Source organism: Lepidochelys olivacea (assembly GCF_965140295.1).
Source record: "Lepidochelys olivacea isolate rLepOli2 genome assembly, chromosome: 27".
Classification (NCBI taxonomy): Eukaryota; Metazoa; Chordata; order Testudines; family Cheloniidae; genus Lepidochelys; species Lepidochelys olivacea.
The window spans coordinates 3675676-3696168 of record NC_140437.1 but is presented as its reverse complement, the minus strand read 5'-3'; the positions used below and the strand labels follow the sequence as shown (position 1 = coordinate 3696168).

General features: G+C 47.9%; 1 protein-coding gene across 7 annotated transcripts in view; it reads right to left on the bottom strand.

The window, feature by feature from the left end:
* Positions 1-947: 947 nt before the first annotated feature.
* Positions 948-20493, bottom strand: part of PLEKHM1 (pleckstrin homology and RUN domain containing M1) — a 54548-nt gene continuing 35002 nt past the window's right edge. For 6 of the 7 annotated variants that reach the window (XM_084615730.1, XM_084615736.1, XM_084615732.1 and 3 more), the window contains 7 exons: positions 17919-18159; positions 16366-17277; positions 13731-13876; positions 12714-12907; positions 10538-10601; positions 6767-6924; positions 948-2232 (listed from right to left, as the gene is read on the bottom strand). In XM_084615730.1, the coding sequence (XP_084471856.1) occupies positions 2103-2232; positions 6767-6924; positions 10538-10601; positions 12714-12907; positions 13731-13876; positions 16366-17277; positions 17919-18159 (1845 nt within the window). In that variant the 3' untranslated portion in view covers positions 948-2102. The remainder of the gene's footprint in view (positions 2233-6766; positions 6925-10537; positions 10602-12713; positions 12908-13730; positions 13877-16365; positions 17278-17918; positions 18160-20493) is intronic. The other variant, XM_084615735.1, reaches the window with a different exon arrangement.

The following is a 20493-nucleotide window of genomic DNA, read 5'->3' as shown; positions in this document are numbered from 1 at the left end:
GCCCGTGGGGGAATGACGTGGCGCGAGCCGGAGCTCAGCAGCAGCGGGGTTTGGGCACCCGGGGAGGCAGCCGAGCAGTGCCACAAGACAGAGAAGGTTACGGTGATCCAGCTGACAGATGTCGGGGGTTCAGCAGGGGCAAAGGGCAGCTCCTGGAGAAGCAACTCCATGACTTAGCCAGCGGCCAGAGCACGAGGGATCTGTGTCAGAGGTGGCACTGAGATGGGGCATCTGGAGAGCGAGTGCCCGTGGGGACAGGGACAGGGGGAGGAGGAAGCCCAGCCGCCTAGCGCGAGCGAATCTGAGCAGGGGCTGCTCTCTGAGTGATGGCAATGTCACATCTGCTGCTTCTCCCAGGCCTGGGGGGCTGCAGCGGTTCCCCTCCCCCCTTCCCAGGCCTGGTGTTCTGGGGGGTGGGGGTAGGAGCCATCCTGCTGCTCAACGGATGGGAGGGGGAAGCAGAGCTGCCCGGCTCCCTGCTCCCCTCATGTGAGAATGGCTTCAGTCCTGGAGAGGAAGGGGGAGGGAGCGCGGTCTGCTTCCCGCAGCACTTCTGATTGGCTGCTCTACTGCAGAAGGCGGGGCGGTGGGAAAAGCAGCCAATCAATCAGAGCCTCCCCTCTCCCCCTCCCGGCAGGGCTGTAAGAAACCCAGTGGGAGCTGTAGAAGACGTGTTTCCAGGTCTGCACCCCCTCTGACCAGCTGCTCTTACAGTACTGGATGCACAGGGGAGTGGGGGGTGGGAAAGAGACAAGCTGGATCCAGGATCACTGCTCAGCCATTAAGGGAAAAATGGGTGACAAATGCAAAGCTCTTCTGGCACAAACTCCAACACACAATTTCATTTCCACTTGCCTGTCCCGACAAAGTCAGCTAACCACCAAGGAAGCCCTTAAGAAAAGTGTGGCCTGTTTTGTAATTAAAAGAAAGGTAAGGCTCTACCCTGATTAACATAATACCATGCTGTAGGCCAATTTATTTCTTCACTGTGCAGGTGTTTCCACTGAGAATGTAGAAACTGGATTCCAGACCAGTCTAAAGCTTTTTCCATAATCCACCAGCAAGAGGAGCAACCTTCACAAAGGACATATTCCCTATTAGATAGACTTTAATAATCTCCATATCAGAGGGAAAGGAAAATAAAATTTAGTAGCAGCCTCATTATTGGCTAAGAAATAAAAAGTAGCAGCCCAGGAGGATCTGGGTTTTTTGTTTTGCTATTTAAAAGGCCTCTTTTCTTGGTGGATGCTAGATGTGGAAGAGCCCAAGGTTTCTCTGCAGAAGAGAAGAACGGTCTCTCCTCTCACAGGGGGACTTCTGGACATCTCATCTTACACAGTATACCCCAGCCATTTGGCACATGGCACAAAAACAGCAGGACTAAGCAGCCACTGTGGACAAAGTGTTAAAGGCACAAGAGCTTCATGTCAGCTTCAGGTTTTGTTTTTGTTTTTCTTGAAAAGTTCCCCTGCAGTTTGGCTGCAGGTAGCTGCTATGTTTATTTCCCAAGCAGGTGAGATGCAGTTCCTGTGCAAAGTCACATATGAAAAATTCTGGTTTCCAGTATTGCAAATATCCTAAAAAACTATACCTTTAACATACTTCTGTTACAGGCACTCCACTGCAAACCTTGTGGATTTACACACAGGAAATCTATCAGATTTCCATCCCAAGTAGTATCTCCTCTAAGATGGGAACCAGTGGAGCTCAGTAAATGGAACACACTTCTTTCGCAGGGAGGGACATTCAGCAAAAAATAAGCAGCACCAGGTAGTGTGAATAAAAGCACCATTACTTTGCGAGTCACTGATCTTTTCCAGCAGGCTTCTACTTCACTGGCTGTCTTCTCAGCACCCACAGGAGCAGTATCCTCTGCTTGTACCTGTCCTAGGCATCCTCACAGCACTGTACAGTTTAGGCTATTCCTACCCTGGTGAACATCTGCATGCAGGAGCTGCTCCAACCAGTGGTAGGAATGTATTTTCTAGGACTGAATGGCACTTGGCATGCACTCCCTTTTCCCTTCCTTTGCACAGTGTCCAGGTCACAAGTTTGCAGATGAGCAAAGGCCTGTGTAGAGTCCATCTGTGAGAAGCTGCTCACTACATATTTGGTTCCATGAGGACATCCGCTTGCAATTGTTGCTGGTATTTCTGCCGGCGTTCACAGCGGGGGCAAGATTTCATGCTGTCTTGGCAGCACCTGTGGAAGACAGTTTTACAATCTCTGCATCTACAAGAAAAGCAAAAGCAAAATCATCTCTTCAGCAACACCTCGATCACTGGGCCTAGGGCTGAGAATACAGATTCCTCACATCGCGAGAGTGTAACTTGAGAGTTTATTTCTATTTCTTCAGATTCTACATAACTCCCACCCCATCCATACAAATGCTCTGACAATGATTCGATTTATCCATCACCAGCCAGCAGCATAAATATTAACATACAAATAAACTAACTCAGCCAGCCAGCAGCAAAAATCAGTCAAAGAAATGGAGACAATTTACCTCCATCAACCACCAAGTACAGCTGGAAAAGCCAGAGGAGAGCCTTGTGCCCCCATGTCAGTTCAGGGTCAGCTGTCTGCAGTCAGCTGTTGGAACATTATTTACTGTTTCCAGATAAAAGAGAATTAGGGGAAACACTATGAAAGAAGAGGGTTTTGCATGCCCCTAAGTGTCACAGCAGAAAAAAGCTCTTAAGAAGTGGAATATAAAATGAAAATATTGAAGGTTGAATTGCTAAAATCTTGGTGGGGGGAGGGGGAGGCGATTGTAACTAGCTAATGATGTTGCTGTGCGACAAGAAAAGGTTAATTTTAAAATGCAAGTCAGCACAGGCCAGGGCACCCAGCAATTTCAGAACGACTGTAAGAACGAAGACTCTGCCTCTACTCCCTGCATCAAGGGCCCAGCCATGACCTCCCCCAACATCCTCCTTGCCCTATTGTGGGACCAGACCGTGCTCATATCTGACAGAGCAGGAAGTGCTGCCAGACAGCTAGAGGCAGACATTGCTAGGGAGGAGACACTAGAAGTGTCTGCAGGCACCCTCGAGATGGGCAGAAGGGGATGCCTTGGGAAGGAAAAGCCTTCTGATTTCTGTGACTGAGCAGAAAACACAAACTCGGTTTTGATTTCGTTAAGCTGCGGGGATGGCAGAAGCCAGATTAGCTAGGCGGTGATCGTGGAAGGCTCATTGCATAGGCACGAATACTCCCGGGGAGGCATCCCTCTTCTGTGGCAGAGCCTGCAATGAGCGTGGAATGTAAAGAGCAGCAAATTACACATTGCATCAAGCTATTCAGAACAGGCTCTGTAGTAAAGTCTGGTTAACTGGTTATGCTGGGCAGAGTGAGGGAAAGTTCAGGGACTGCAGGTGCTACAGGAAGTGCTGCATTGCTTGTTTTCCCCCATCTAATCCACTTACATGTCCAAATCTTGCCTGCTGAAAGGGCAAACTCAGGCAACCCAAGCTAGATTTAAATGACACCAATTCTGGTGAAATGCAAACGTCTCACACACAACAGATATACTTGAGACGAGCACTCTGATGCTGTAAATCTGGGGCTGCTCGGTATACAATAGACACATGACGCAAGTTCCACACACCAAAGAAACAACAGGCGGCCCAGGTGTTGAGAGCAGAGGGTAAATCCAAAGGAAGTGGAGAAAAACAGCGTTTGCACTGACGTTAACAAAGTGGGGAAGCCACAAAAACACATAGCACTGTTCTTGTCTGAAAGAGCTAGGGCAAAACTCTGCTCTGGGTCATGCTGGTGTACATCCAGAGTAATTCCACTGGCTTCTATGGATTCATACCTGCGTAATTCACAAGAATTGGACCTTTAAGTATAGTACAGTGGATTGTGGAGTCCCATTACTAAAGGATGAAAGCTCCCCGATACAGCAGGCACCTGCTGAGAAGCTGCACGAGTGCTGTGCAATTTTGTAGCCCCACAGCCCATTGCCCGCAGTGCAGATTTACACTGCGTGGCCAATATGCCACTTTTCAACCACCCCCACCCCATGGGGTCCCAGAGCCCAGGCTCCAGACCGAGCCTGAACATCCACACAGCAATCTTACAGCCCTACAGCCCGAGCCCCACAAGCCCAAGTCAGCTGGTGTGGGCCAGCCGTGGGTGTTTAATTGCAGTGTAGAAATACCCAGTGGGGCTGGAATTTCATCCAGAGTGTTTGTGAATGAGTTGTTGCCAAAAGGAAATGACTGCACCCTCCACCTGCCAGGAGAATGGTTTCAGGAAATGTCTGCCGCTCATGTGAAAATGACAATGTTGCTCACACATTGTTAGGAGGCATTTCAGACATATCCTGCAGTGAATCATATACAACATGACCCCGGCAGCCAGCTGTTACACATGGCAAAGAGCAACAGCAGCCTGCTTCAATGGGATGAGGTTAACAGTCTTAGATCACAGTCAACAGGATGTGCCGCTCTCATCCCAGGGCTGGCAGGGTGGCGCACCTCCTCCTGGACGCCTGGGACCAACATGTTCTGGTTGTGGGTCTGGCTTAGTCAGAAGATATGGGGGGGAAAGTCAGCTGGGGCTCTCATGTTAGATACTGAATGTGGAGCAATCCCTGCCCTCGGCTGAAGGGGCAGATGTCACAAGCCATTCTGCTAAGCACATCCAGACCGGAGATACTCCTTAGTCCTGATGTGGTAGGCCCACATGGTCCCACAAATCTCTTGTAGAGCTTCTGGACTGGCTACTAGGCTTGGTATAGTAGTACACGAATTGCCAGAGCGTATCAACGGCCGGACTAGTGTCCCATCTCCAAAAGCCACCTGCCCCAGCTGCTTAGGAGGAAGGCACAAGAAACCCTGCACTGGACAATTACAGAATAACCTGCCCGTGGGGGAAAACCTCTCCCCCTGGTCCTGGATAGTTAGTGGTTGGATCAGGCCTCGAAGGAGGGTAGGTATACTTTAATAAACATGAAATGCTAGCTAACAGAGCTGCAGACATGCACTGTTAATGTAAGTGTATCCTTTTCCGAAACCTGCTCAGGTGATATCCAGTGGCACTGAGTCCCACGGGCTAGTTACGCACAGTGTAAACAAATGCTTCTTTTGTTGTAGGAAAGAGTAAATAGGAGTATGCTGTCTCCCGTCTCGGCTCCAGTCAGGATTTTGTCCCCTCAGCCATCTCTGCTCTCAACAATTTCACTCTCTCTTCACACGGAGGGATAGCTCAGTGGTTTGAGCGTTGGCCTGCTAAACCCAGGGTTGTGAGTTCAATCCTTGAGGGGGCCATTTAGGGATCTGGGGCAAAAAAAATTGGGGATTGGTCCTGCTTTGAGTGGAGGGTTGGACTAGATGACCTCCTGAGGTCCCTTCCAATCTGATATTCTTTGATTTCCAGACCACTAACTATTTTCTTTGTCCATTTACTAGACCATCAGTCTTTTCACACTCACCATTTGGAAATCTCTCTGGGCCTTGAATCCCCTGTCTCTGAGCTCCTATTCCTGCTATCACTGGTTCTAACTATAGAATTGGGTGACCGGAACTGAACACAGTGTCCCTGGCGAGGGTGTCCCACCAATTTATACAAAGACATTCCAATCTTTGCAGTATTATTTTTGAGCCCATTTGTAACCCTCAAAAGTGCATCAATGGAATAACTCATGCTTAAATTTAAGCATGTGCTTAAGTGGATCAGGGCCAGAGCCCTGCACAGCACCTTGCAGGATTGAACCCCCTGTCTGGGAATTTAGGGCACTGACTCCTTTATAGCTCCCTGTGCACCCTGGAGCTCTGTCCACGGAGTCTCTTGCAGGTTTCAATCCTGCTGACAGAGTTAGCACATTTATTTTGCAACTCGCTCTGGAAATTCTCTCTCAACCATCCTGATTCTACCTCCTACCATTTCTATTAGCTTCTCTATGGCTGCACTGCCTTTTTCTGAAGGACACCTGTTTGAGTCAAATAACTTCTGGACTCACTGAAGCCAATGGGAGCTGCTGGGTGCTCAGCACTTTTGAGAGCCACACCACTTGTTTAGGAGCCTAGGTGTGGCCTCAGGAGCCCAACACTAGGCCTGTGTGCTCAGCACAGGCAACAGGCAGCTGTCTAGTCACCATCTTCTTTCCCAACACACCCAGGAGAGGACAGGATGGCCCAGTACTTCAGGGACTAGCCTAGGACTTAGGTGACCTGTGTTCACGTCCCTGCTCCACCAGAGCCTCCTTGGGTGAGTCCCTTTGGGCTTGTCTACACTTGAAAGGCTGCAGTGTAAACATGACCTGTGCCAACAGAAAGGGTTTTCCCACTGCCATAGTTACTCCACGTCCTGAGAGGCAGTAACTAGGTCAATGAAATAATTCTTCCATCAGCCTAATGCTGTCTATACTGGGGTTAGGTCAGCTTAACTATGCCACTGGGGTGTGGATTTTTCAAACCCATGAGTGACGTAGCTCAGTTGACCTAACTTTTTAGCCTCAGTCTCAGTTCCCCGCCTGTAAAATAGAGATAATAGCCCTGCCCTGCCTCCCAAGGGTATGTGAGGGTACATCAATTAAAGATTACGAAGCCCTCGGATACTACAGTTTTGGGGACCAGAAAAGTACCTAAGATAGACAGACAGGCTACATCAAAACCTGCTTCTCATCAAATCTCTGAACAGATCGATTCTGCAGCCTTCCCTTGCAGGAGGAAGAGTTGACAAAGCCAGTCAGGAGTTTCCTGGGCCTTCCACATTAAACGTCCCATGACAGGAAGTTACAATGGAAAGCTTCACTCACCGGGTGGTTGTGTCGAACTCAAAGGGGAAAATGATGCTGCTGTCGTTACACATCTGACAGATGAAACCCCGTTGGGTACAGAGGTCACAGTTATAGACATGGTGGGAAGCAAACTGGATCAGAGATTGCAGGTACACTTCAAATATGCCATCGGCTATCTGCAGAACAGAGAAAACTTAAAATAACATTGGGGAAGTCTGTCTGTGTGGGTTCTTGCTGTGCAGCTTCTTTGTGCAACCTCGAGCTACTCCTGCACACACACTCGTGGTGGTTAGTGCTGTCTGAAAATATGGCCACGCTCAGAAAGTGACTAATACTGTGACTGCTTCCAGCCATACCAGGTCTGGTGGAGTCCAGAGCACATCTGCTCAATTTGCAAGTGAAAAGGTGTTTTACTAACTGCCAGGCCTGCAAATTCAGCTAGGAGCAGAGTCAAACGAAGGCTTTGTCTACACTAGTACTTTTGTCGGCAAAACTGGTGCTGGCCAGGGGTGTGAAAACACCCCCCCCCATGACATAAATTTCACTGACGAAAGTGCTGGTGTGGACAGCATGGTGTCGGCAGGAGAGGCTCTCCTACCGATATAGCTAACGTTGCTTGTTGGGCGGGGTTTAATTCTCTCTCCTGCTGGCAAAGCGTCTACACAGGAGATCTTACAGCTGTAGCAGTCCAGCTGTGCCGCTGTAAGATCCGTAGCGCAGACGTAGTCTGAGTTTTCTCTGGTATGCATCTCTCCTTTTCCCAAGACTGCTCTGGTCTGGGGATGTGCAGAGATCTGTTCTGTCACCTCTCCTGTTCTATACGTATGTGAGGATGCTGGGGGAGATTGTGACGCGGGCTGCATACAACTGATATGTGGGTTCCAAAACACCTTTTCATTGTACTCCCACGGTGCAGCGTCTTTACTCTCTCCGTGAGAAATGCACTCCTGTGCAGAGGGAGTCCCACTTCAGCTGTGAGTCGAGGCAGAAGTGGGATTTAACTGCTGCAGAGCAGTGCGCTGGCTGAACTGCACCCCTAGCACCTTGCTGGGATAAGGATTTGGATGTGGGGAACCTCAGTGGAGACAAGACGGAGGTGGTGCTGGTGGGCAGAGACACATCTGGAAGGTATGGGCAGGGGTGGCGTTTGGCCCAGAGAACAAGGCACTTGCCCTCTGCCCAAGAAGTTACATTTAAGGGTAGTTTTGGGTCCCTGATTGGTTCTCTGGCCTCCGGTGCCGTCAGCGATCAAGAGCATTTGAGCCTGGGAAGGTGACTCTCCATTTCTCTGACAACAGGCAGGTCGCCAGAGGAGATTCCGGCTGTGCTCTCTGAGGAGCTTGTCTTTTAGTGCAAGATGTAGCTGTGCGAGTCACAGGCATCACTACCCCAAGAGCTGTACTGCCTCTTTTTTGGCTCTGGATGCAATTCCAGCTGCTGACTCAGATCGATACAGATTTATCTAGTTTGGTTCCTGGCTACCAAGCAGACTCCCTCTCTTGCTGTCTGTCCCATGGCATGCATCATCTTTTAGGTGCTTTTGCTACAGTCCCAAGATTTGACCATAGAAATAATGGAGGTTGAATCCCAGCATCTGTTGGGATGCAGGGCACAGCGAAGGGCCAGTTTTGAAATGAGAAGGTCCGGCTGGTGACTTAGCCCCAGAGGCTGTAGCAGGGCCTCTCACATTCACACAGACACCTACCATCACTGATTGCAGTTGTGGTAGAAGAAATGTGTTATGGTTTGAGTCCTTTGCACCTTAGAGAATCCTCATCCCTCCTTGCATTTTGCCCATGAATTCCCCAGATATGGTCAAGTCAGGGCTGCAGCCAGGGCATTCCAAATGGAGGGTCCCAAACTCTGGAACTTTCTCCTCACTTTTTGGGCTGACAGACCCAGTGTCTGTTGCCCGTCAGGGCATGCTCTGAAGCCTATCCATCCTTTATTTGTATGGGAGAGGTGGGAAAAGTGCAGGGTTTGGTTTGAGGTTGGGTGTATGTGGTGGGGTATCTGCCCACATGGCTTGGAAGGGGTTAAGGTGGCTAGGCAGGCCAATTAACTCCCCTGGGTGCACCTGGAGGAGGAGTCAGCGAGTTGGCCCCGCATTAGGAGCAGGCTGAGCTATGCAGAACAGGCAGGGCCAGCATATAGCCATGTAGCTGGCTGCAGGCAGCGGGCTGCAGTCACTCCCTGAGTGGAGGGAGTCAAGAAGCTGGTAGCTCTAGAGAGGGGGAAGCCAGTAGAGTAGGAAGAAGCCCAGGGAAACAGCCGTGAGGACTAAGGAGATATAGGCCATGGCTGCGTGTTCTAGGGTGCCTAGGCTGGAGCCCAGTGTAGAGGGTGGGCCTGGGTTCCCCTACCAGCCCCTGGATAGTGGCACAGGCGTTGGAGATGCCACCCTGACAGCAGGGTCTGGAAGGCCTTTGGATTCCTTGGAAGGGGAGGATTTTTGTGACCAGGCTGGAGGGCCAAGCCACGAAGAGGAAGCTGTTGGTCCAGCAGTGACTGGGGTAGCAGGACAAGACAGGGGAAGACGCTGCCGGAGGGAGTGCGCATGCTGGTGGAGCTAATCCCCAGGATGGCCAGCAGGAGGCACTGCAAGCAGGGAGTGAACCCTGCGACTGTGTAATTTATAGGTTAACCCTGGATCAACATTACATGCAACTAGAGCTCAGGTTAGGTCGGGGTGGGAAAACTTTTTGGCCTGAGGGCCACATCGGGGTGCAAAACTGTATGGAGGGCCGGGTAGGGAAGGTTGTGCCTCCCCAAACAGCCTGGCCCCTGCCCCCAATCCGCCCCCTTCAACTTCCCACCCCCCTAAAAGCCCCTGACCCATCCAACCCCCCTGCTCCTTGTCCCCTGACCGCCCCCTTCCAGGACCCCTGCCCCTAACAACCCCCCGGGACCCCACCTCCATCTACCCCCCCTGTTCCCCGTCCCCTGACTGCCCCCCCCCAACCTCTGCCCTATCCAACAGCCCCCTGCTCCCCATCCCCTGACCGCCCCCCCCGAACCTCCACCCCAACCCCTGACTGCCCCCCGGGACTCCCTGCCCCTTATCCAACCCCCCGGCCCTGGCCCCCTTACCATGCCACTCAGAGCAGCATGTCTGGCCACCGCACCGCCCGGCTGGAGCCAGACACTCTGCCCTGCATGAGTGCACAGCCCCGCCACCCAGAGTGCTGCCCGCACGCCGGCGTGACTACGGGGGAGGGGGGACAGCAGGGGAAGGGGCCGGGGGCTAGCCTCCTGGGCCAGGAGCTCAGGCATGACGGTCCCGTGGGCCGCATGTGGCCTGTGGGCCGTAGTTTGTCCACCTCTGGGTTAGGTGCATATTAATAAGGCTGTGAGTCTGTCACAGAAGTCACAGATTCTGTGACTTTCCAGGACCTCCCTGACTTCTGCAGCGGCCAGCGCAGTAGACCCCAGGGCCGCAGGACCCCCCTCTGCCCCCCCCCCACAGAGCACCTAAGTTTTAGTCAGGGATATTTCTATAGTACAAAATTGCCTGTGACCTGTCCATGACGTTTACTAAAAATTGGCATGACTAAATCCTAGCCTTACATATTATATACAGAACTGACCACCATACGCCTGTACCCTATCTACAGGCACAGAGTCACATAGTGAGAGAGAGAGATGCTGAGCAAGGGAAATACAGGTACAATGTGAGTTGTTTGATCCTTTATAAGTAGCAAAAACTGTCAGTTTCAGCTTCCTTTCCATACAGAGAAACCAAAACATTTTCACCAGTGACACAGTAAAAAAATAAGTCAAAGCTCCTACCTGTCTCAGATCAGCGACACTGTATTTATGGGGTGATTCCAAGAGATAGTCCCGATAACCCAGTCTTCAAACAAACACAAAACAAGAAGTGTCAGACATGTTTTACCAGGGCCGTAACAGACTTCGAGACGGACATGAAACAGATGACGTCGACTCTGAAGAAAACTACTGCAAATCTGCCTTCACTAGTATTGATCACAGATTTTGTTCCCATTACCTCTACATTAAAAACGGTTTGAGAGATGGTCAGAGAGTACTTTTATTATATAATTTTACCGAGCTATTTCCTCTCAGGAGATTGCTTTGGTTCAGGATGGTATTTTCTTATCATGATTTCCTTCCCCACATCTCTTAACACATGGGCCCAGAAACTGATGTATAACAACTCTTAACAGCAGATGGAAACAGAAAAACCACAAAGCCCTTCCAGCACCACTCTACCACAGAGCAAGCTGGCTCAGAGAGCTCTGCTCAAAACTTGCTGAGTCACAAGAACAAAAGCTACAAGAACTTCCCATTAAATTCCAAAAGGAGAAGTCAGAGGACAACAGTCCCAAGGACCCCAGCACAAACCAGGGGGATTTCTGGGTGAGTGGGAATTGGAGAAACTCAGTTAACCGGTGAGAAATGACCATTCTCGGATATCCAACAGCCTGGGACCTCCCGACCTGCCATAGCTGTGATCAGGAGCGGCCTTGCTCTTGACGCCGCTAGGCAGAACTGGGAGGAGGGCTATTGGCATAGCACTCAGTGAGGGTCCCTTTCCTTTGGAGCAGTCTGCTCCCAGTGAGTCAGCATGGCTCCCATCTATTGTCCTTTGGGATCACTGGAAAGCCCATCGCTTTGGGTTGGCATTGGCAAAGGCTTGAGGGAGTGTTGCAAGTCACAACCATCCAAAAGTCATGGTTCAGGCTGCTTAAAATCATCAGCTTGGTTTAAAAATCAGGAGATTAAAAAAAAATAATTTGGGATCTTTTTAATTTGCCTTCTAGTTCAAGTGTTTCAGGGTCACGTTTTCCAGCTTTTCTCCTCCACCAAGTGGGCTAGAAACTTTAAACAATAAAGCTGAGATACTCATGTAATCTCAGGATTCCAAGGGCCGGGGCTTTAAGGAAAATGCCAACTCTGATGAGATGTGATCAGATTGCCAGAGGTGACAAACACCAAGGGTGGGTCTGCTGTCTAGCAGGAAAGTGCACAGAGGGCTTCTAAGCTGCACTGGTCTCAGGACTGGGGAACAGATGGGGTGTGTGGAGGGGAGGGGAGGGGAGGGAAGGTGCCGCTCTGTTTCATTTTTACTTTGCATCTCCTGCCAAGTAGCTTCAGCTGTTCTCTGCTTCTACAGATTCAACTCGTCCTCTCCACGTGAGCATAAAGGTTTTTGTTCACCCATTTCAGACTGAGTAAGGGTTGATTGCGGATTTGATTCAGGCATTTTTTAAATGTACGGTCAAGGGTGCCCAGAGCTTTGGATGGGGGCTGAGTTTGCATACGACACAAACCCTATATGGCAGGCCCCATCTCCAGGACAGCCACAGGGGGAGTACGAAGAAGCAAAAGCTGGTAGAGAACAATGCACAGGGCCCTATCTAATGTAGGCAGGAGCACCGGGTAAGCCAAGGTGTTAAAGGTATGTATGGACCCACAGCTTTCTGTCTCATTCAGTTCAAGAAGGGAGGTGATTTCTGGCACACTGTTTTGATGAAATGGGCCTGGCTGGGAGGCGGAGAGTGGCTAGCAGGACAATGGCTAGCATTTACCAGCACTTCATGCTTTTCAAGGACTATAAAGGCATTAGAAAATCCTCCTGAACTCCCATGATGTGGGTAAATATCATCTCCATTTTATAAGGGAATAAGGGAGAGGATAAGTGACTTGCTCAAATCACACAGTCAGGCAGGTGGTAGAGTCAGGATTAAAACCCAGCAGGTTCTAGCTCCCATGAGTTCCTTTAGTTCAGTCTCCTCCAGAGAGTTACTGAGCTCCAGAACTAGAAAGACCCTCTCCTTGGACCCAGGGCTGGATCGTTAGGTGCTATGGACTATCTAACACCTCATGTCCTTTGCAGATCAACCTGAAGATCTGCACTGAAGGTGCTGGCAATTTGGGGTTCAGGATTGATCGCTGCCTTGCCATAAGGTTAGGATGCTGGGGAATTCTTAGAGAGGGTCCTCACCGTTTGCTCAGCTCCTTCAGGGCCCCACTGCGACACATTATAAGGTAATCACCAAGTAGTTTCAGCTGTTCTCTGCTTCTACAGATTCGACTCATCCTCTCCACGTGAGCATAAAGGCTTTCATTCACCAATTTCAGATTGATTAAAGGTTGAATGCGGATTTGATTCAGAAATTTTAAAGCTTGTCGAGAAACCTAAAATATAGAAAAAACAAGCATTGATAGGGGCTCAATTCAAAGCACACTGAAATCTACGAAAGGGTTCCCAGTTACTCCAGTGAGTGTCAGATTACTGCCTATCTGCAAAGGAGGTTTAAAAGGAAAACATAGAGGAGGAAGAAACAGTCAGTGACTGGGCACCAAAAGTGCTGATTCATAGATTTTAAGGCCAGAAGGGACCATAAGATTGTTGCACCTTCCACATAACACAGGCCAGAGAATTTCATCATGACTCAAGTACATCTTGCAGAAAGTCATCCAGTCTTGATCTGAAGACTCCAAAAGATGGAGAATCCACCACTCCTGTAGCAGCTTGTTCCAAAGGTTAATCACCCTCCCTGTTAAAAAATGTGTCTTATTTCTAATTTGAATTTATCTGTCTTGAATTTCCCGCCATTGGTTCTTGTTCTGCCTTTCCATGCTACACTGAAGAGCCTTTCAGTGCTTGGTATTTTCTCCCTGTGAAGATACTTTACACAGTGTAATAAATTCATCTCTGATCTTTTTGAAAATTAAACAGACGGAGCTCCCCAAGTGTTGTACTGTGAGGCATTTTGTCCAGCCCTCAAATTATTTTTGCAGTTTTTTTCTGCACCCTCTTCAATTTTTCAACATCCTTTTTCAAGCATGGATGCCAAAACTGCACACAATATTCCAGTACTGGTCTCACCAATGCCACCTTTTGCTTCTACTCACTACTGCCCCGTTTTTACCTCCCAGGATTATATCAGCCTTTCTGCGGAGCAGGGGGATGTTTAAAGAATTGGGTATCCCCTGCCTGGACCATCCATAGACTTACTGCTCTTTTAGTCAAGTCCCAGTTGTGGATAAGGCGCGATGGAATCACAGACTCGTCGTCCTGATGGCAGCTGTCACAGTAATAGAGGCCAGAGAATGCACAAAGTTTGGGTTTCACAAAACTGAGTCCGATCTGTCTGGAGCAACCTGAAAAGAAGAGAGATTGAACAGCGAGAGAGTAACAAACACTCATTCCCCCATTCACTTCTGAAGATGGGTCCAAACAGCACAGACCCTGGGAAGTTTGGCTGTGTATGGAACCACACGTTGCAGAGCACATCTCTAATTATTACAGGGCAGCACAGTGGTTCAGGGCTAAAGAAAGATCAGGAGAAAATGAGAAGATGAAACCAGAAAAAGTAACAAAGGAAAATCCCGCAGAGGGAGATTTAAAGAGGGAGCATCCAGAAATAGTGACAATTGATTTGCGAAAGGAAGAGTGCACTTCCCAGTGGATGAGATTTTTTTCTGCTCTATAGTGGGGCAGTTCACACAGTGGGTTATGTATATCCTGTCCAGAAGATGGAGAGAGGAAATCGAAGTTCTATGAGGTTCTCCCCAAAGTTTTCCAGCTGACCAAAGCAGTTACAGAAAAAACAAAAATGTGGAAAACTAAACTAAATAAAAACAAATAGTGAGCAGCAAGACCATGAGGAAAATGACTGACTCCAGCTACTGAGGCATGCACATGTAATAAGACTACAACTGGAAAGAGAGAGAGGGGGCAGAGTCTCAGGCTATGTCTACAGAGAGCATCTCCTACCAGCAAAGCACTCTCCACACCAGCACTTTTTGTCAGTAAAACTTTTGTCGGTCAGGGGTGTCTTTTTTCACACCCTTGACCAACAAAAGTTTTACTGATGAAAGTGCAGTATACACATAGCCTTAGTCTGGCATGACCAGCTAGGGACAAAGTAAAATCTGCTTAGAGAGAAAACTGTTCTCTGGGAAGCTCTGGGGGAAAGCAGACAGGCCACGAGCTCCCAAGGACCTCTCTACTTGAGGTGTGGGCCCCCAATTCGTACTGTTTGCCTTTGCAGCCAGCTCTTCAGCCAGCAGGGGATGGTGTGGGAGAGAGAGGCCCACCAGTCAGGTGTCTCCAGTGTCATCTCTTCCCCCTCCCACACCTTCTCGATACAGGCCTAAGAAGCAATCTAACAGGAGTGCCCTGGCATTGTCTTCGCAGGAATCAATGGAGGCTGACATATTAAACAGAATCCATTCAATTTGTATCCAACCAAGTAGCTGCCTGCCGCTGGGCTGGAACATTCTGATGGAGAATGAACCAGATCAGGTGAGGGTGAAACAGTATTAAGGGTCTTGCATCCGATGCAGTGAGCTGTAGCTCACGAAAGCTCATGCTCAAATAAATTGGTTAGTCTCTAAGGTGCCACAAGTATGCTTTTTCTTTTTACTGTTGAAAATGTGACTTATTTCCATGGACGTGACCAGCTAGTAAAGCGGACACACAGTCTCCTCTGTGGCTAGATAAAAAAAATGTCCAGGCTCAGCCAGGGATGTAGAAACACTTAAAAGGAGCAGATGGAAACCAAATAAACTGGATTCTTGGACCTCGCTTTCCCCTGTGGGTTCATTCTGGTGAGACCTTTGGCAATGATTTCTTCTTGCTAGTCACATCCCACTGTAAGTGGCTTGTGTGTCAAATGGGGAACAGCTCACTCTCACTAGGGTCAGTGAACATGGGAGCAGAACCTGACTGAGCAGGCTGCTGTGTACAGCTCTCAGCAGGTGGAGAGAAGAGTGTATTGCAAGAAGAGCAAGAGCCATGGACTGTATGTGCAGAGTCTCATGCTACAGTTGGCTGGGAGCCAGGGTCTCTCTCTAAACTCCTATCCTTCTCTTCCCACCTGTGGTAGTACAAATGGGCTACAAGCTGCTCCTGACAGAGAGAAAGTGGCATACAGAAAAGAGAAGCCCCGATGGAAAATCTAGATTCCAAATCAGGCCAGTTTAAAGGGTTATAAAATGAGTGAAGAGAGAGGAAAGCAAAGCTCAGACAGAGGCTGATCTACCTGTCAGGGACAGGAAGTTGGGCTGGCATTGCAAAAGACACAGTCTGCGGCTTCCATCTATCAGGAGCAGAATACCCATTATTAGGACAGAAGGAACCGAAGTTTCAGAAATGAGTAGACACACCCGAGACAGTTAGAGACTGAGTGGGAAAGATATAAAACGGGAGTTAAAAGAAAGTTCTGAAAAACATGTAGGGCACAGGAAACATTATAGGAGTGACAGAGAAGTCTGAAGGGGATTTTTCAAGTTTAATCAACTTACCATATTAAAGAAAGAGCAAATGCAGCTTTATGTAGAAATCAATGATCGTTATCCTATTAAATCAAAATGACCTTGTATATTAGAAGGTATTTGTTGTTTGTGGTTAAATGAATATTTTACTTAAGAAGGTTGTCACACTTGTAATATAAAACTGTTAAAGTGAAATTATTTGTCACTGGAATATTGATCTTTTAGAACATGCACTTATTCCTCATGATTTGCCCATGTTTATCCCACAGGTTGTAGCCATGACTTTCAGCTGTGATGCCCCATTAACACAGTCCTCGCCTTTCCGGCAGAGGCTGAAGCAAGTGAGCAAATCAGAGCCAACATGTACCTACCTGCACATATGAAGCTCTGGGAGTCCAGTCCTTTCTCCATGGGGATGGCCACCAGATATTGTAAGAAAAAGCCATTTTCCTTTACAGTGTTTTTCAAGATTGCCTGAGAATTCCCATCCAAATTGCCACCAAGTGTCAGGGCTTCCTCTGCAGTTTCAAGATATGAGGTTAATACTCTACGAACAAGCCCCCTCCATGCTGCGGCGGCATCAGCACTCTCAGCTTGCAGCTTCAAGATGGCTTTAGAGGTTATCACCTTGAAAAACGCAGGCCCACCAAGACTCGTGTCGGGAAGAATGTCTTGGATTGTCTCTATTCCATAGCTGTTGCTTAATGTTTTTTCATCGTTCTTTACTTTAAAGCATTTTAAAGCTTCTAATGACAAGGAAAAAATAAAAGGAGCCCAAGCTTTATCTACATCCATATAAAGAACCGATTCTTTAATGGCATCTAATTCTGGTGCAAGAGAAGACGTCCAATCACAGGCATTTCCAGCTCTGTTGTACTGGAGCAAAGCAGCTGAGTCACCGAGCAACACTCCAATTGTGTGTCCTTCAAGGTCGTCTTCTGGACAGTCAAGCGTCTCCCATTCCTCCTCTTGCTGAGGCCGACACTTGCATCGAGCCTCGTGTATCCTGTCTAGCCAGTCCTCAGCTTCATCTCGGGAAGGCGCTCGTAAGCACAGTTTCTTACCAGAGAACACCAGCTCAAACCGGCCGTCACTGTGAACCAGCCCCTGCGACTCGCATCGCAGCAGAGAGTAATTCTCACTGTAAATCCGCTCTTCGTGGTCCAGGAAGAGGCGGAACTCCAGCGGGGATAACTCACAGAAGAACTCTTTCCAGAGGCCCATTGCTCCCCTCCTCTCCAGATTGCCCAGCTTCAGGAGGCCTCGGAATGGATTGGAAAGACCTTTGAGAGGACAAGGCATTTCCATGAAACCCAGAAGAATATGACAGACAAAGCAGAGAAAAGCTAATAAACAATTCACAGCAGCATGCAAATAAACCGCATAAAAAATATTGAATAGACACAGCTGAATCGGTTTGATAATGGCCTGATTTTCCATTGCCGTGCGCCTTGCATTGACACCAGTGCAAAACGAGTGTGTACAAACTCTCCAATGAGAATTGTAACTCTGTCTGCACTTTGCATTGGTGTCAGTGAATACACACCTGAGCCATGGAGGAGAAAGGCATCCTTAGGGCTTTTCTACACTAGAGAAATTTTCTAAATATTTCCCATCACTGTTAATGTGGGCTCAGCAACACTGGGAGCCTAAACATAGCTGCCACTACTGGCCCCGTTGTTATTAACAGTGTCACCTAAACCTGCTCAGAATTGGTCTGATCAGAATAACGTTGTGTAAACCACTTCTTTCACAATGAGGATTTGCCAGGTAGTTTCTAGAAAGAACAAACTGACTTCCAGCTCTCCACAGTGTATAGGCACCTACAGCAGAAAGGGAGGCTAAAAAAGGGCATCAACTCTTCATTGGGATGACTTTTCATCCCATTTCCCAACTGATCCATTCTTGGTTGGAATGCACATACCGATCTGCCTGCGATGAACAACATGGAAGCCCTTTTGTTCTTGGTCAGGGGATGGCTTGGGCTTCCCAGTCTTTGAAGAGGATAAGAGGGGTCGCTCCAAACCGAGTGCACTGATCAGTTCTGCGGACTGGCCTTCTCTGGCCCCCTCAAGAGAGGACCCATAAGAATCAGTTAGGCCTTTACTGCTCCCTTCTGGAGAAGGCCTGTAGAAATCGTCTTCTGATATCCAGCTCCTTCTTTTCTATTTAAAAAAAGAACTGAAATATTATTGAACTTAGGCCAGGATCCTGTAAACATATCCACGCTTAACTTGACACAGGAGCGGAACCATTAACTGCAGTGGGTCTGCTCACATCTATAAAATGAAGCAGGTACATAAATGCATAAAGGTCAGGGTTTAACTGCCTACAAAATCAAGAATATTTACCTTTTAATGAGTTACAAATGTTTGTAAGCTGCACTAACAGCTCTCTGTATCTAATTACTGGTCAGTTAGTCAGTCCTACCCCAGTGCACGGCCATGACAAGTTCTCTCTCTCTCCTTGGTCAATACAGTTAACTGAACAAGATTCGTCACCAGGAGGTCAGAGTAGGAAGTTTTCGGCACCCTCCGAAACACCCCAAGGGATCCACCATTTAGCCCACCATGATCAAAGAAACCTAATTTTGTAGCTGCCATTTCCACCATCACAAAGCACTTAATGAGACACCATCTACAGCTGGCCATTGCTGCTTCTAAATGAGCAACACTAGGCAACCTTTCCCCCCACCCCATTCCCTGAGTGCTGCGCTGCAGAGCTCTTAGAAGAGGTGTTTGCATTAAGTTTGCATCCAAGCTGAGCTGCTTCTACATACTTGCTCCTCAGTTGAGCTACTTTTCTCGTCTTGTACTTTAGCTTAATCACGTTGACCATTTCTAGTTGACCTTGTCTTCTCACAACTGCAAGACCAAATACTGCCCTCAGTTAAACCCACGCAGCACAAGTGGCTTTTTGAAGTACAAAAAAATTACACAGATTCCTAGATTCCAAGGCCAAAAGGGACCACTGGATCCTCTAATCTGACCTCCTGCATAACACAGGCTGTAGGATTCCCCAACATAATTTCTGTTTGAACTAGACCAGATCTTTAAAAAAAAGAGATAAGAACATAAGAAGAACAGAAGAACAGCCCCACCGAGTCAGACCAATAGTCCATCTAGCCCAGTGTCCTGTCTTCTGACAGTGGCCAATGCCAGGTGCTCCATAGGGAATGAACAGAATAGGGAATCATCAAGTGATCTATCCCCTGTCGCCCATTCCCAGCTCCCGGCAAAGAGAGGCTAGGGACACCATCCCTGCCCATCCTGGCTAACAGCCATTGATGGACCTATCCTCCATGAACTTATTTAGTTCTTTTTTGAACCCTGTTATAGTCTTGGCCTTCAGAACATCCTCTGGGAAGGAGTTCCACAGGTTGACTGTGCGTTGTTTGAAAAAATAATTCCTACATGCAATCTTGATATAAAAATTCCCAGTGAGGGAGAATCCACCATAACCTTTGGTAAATTCTTCCAATGATTAACCCACCCTGTTCAACATTTACATCTTATTTCCAGTCTGAATTTGTCCAGTTCTCCTTTATCTTCTATTTTGTGGATGCCCTCAAACTGTAGTAGATTAGAGAAGGACAATTTTCATTAACAGAAGCCATGTTTGTTTGTCCCTGTCCTATCATGTTAATCTAGGCATTTGAAAATTCTATTTGTAATCACTGAAAAGCCCAGGATCACTGTTAGCACGTTTTTTAAAGAGGCAGGTAGTTTATTTGCTGCCTTCCAGTATTGTAGGTAAATCTGAGATGCACATTTTGGTCAGCAGCTCTGCTCGCAAGTTCCTTCAGAACTCAAGACTCTACTATGTGGTCCTAGTAATGTGCTGCTCTTTAATTGACTAATTTGTTCCAGCACCTCCTATTGTAATGCCTCTGGCAAAGAGGACTTTTGTTACTGTTAAAAGTGCATGAGAAGGAAAAGGACTCAGCCAAAAAGGGAACGAAAGAGCATGCCCTGCTAGTCTGATGTCTGGTCTTCTGAATCTTTATATGAAGTAATAAAACAATATTTTGGGGGGAAAAAGATATACATATTGTTTTCTCATTAACTTTGAACCCATCCTGAAGCAAATTTCTATCAGTATTGTGAAGTGACACCTACCTCTCTTGGAGTTCTGCAAGTAGGTACAGGCACCCTAGAACAATAACCCCAGACACCTGATCCAGACTAGTTTAAGCCTATTCCCTTAGATTAGGCACTTCTCCATTTCATACACAGACTCTTCAGTTCATGATAAGAAATACTGATTATCTCTGAGTTGTTCAACTGGGTGATATCTTCCACCAATTCCTTAGTCACACTTTAACAGCTGTTCTAATGTAATGAGCACTGCTAAATTGTTCCATCTAATTTTCAAGTATTCTTATAATTTGACCATGAGCTAAATCTTACTCACTTATTTCTTTGGGAAAAAAAACTGTCCCTTCTGTTTGGTAAAGGGACAAACCCCAAACACAAGGCAGCCAGCCCCAAGATACACAA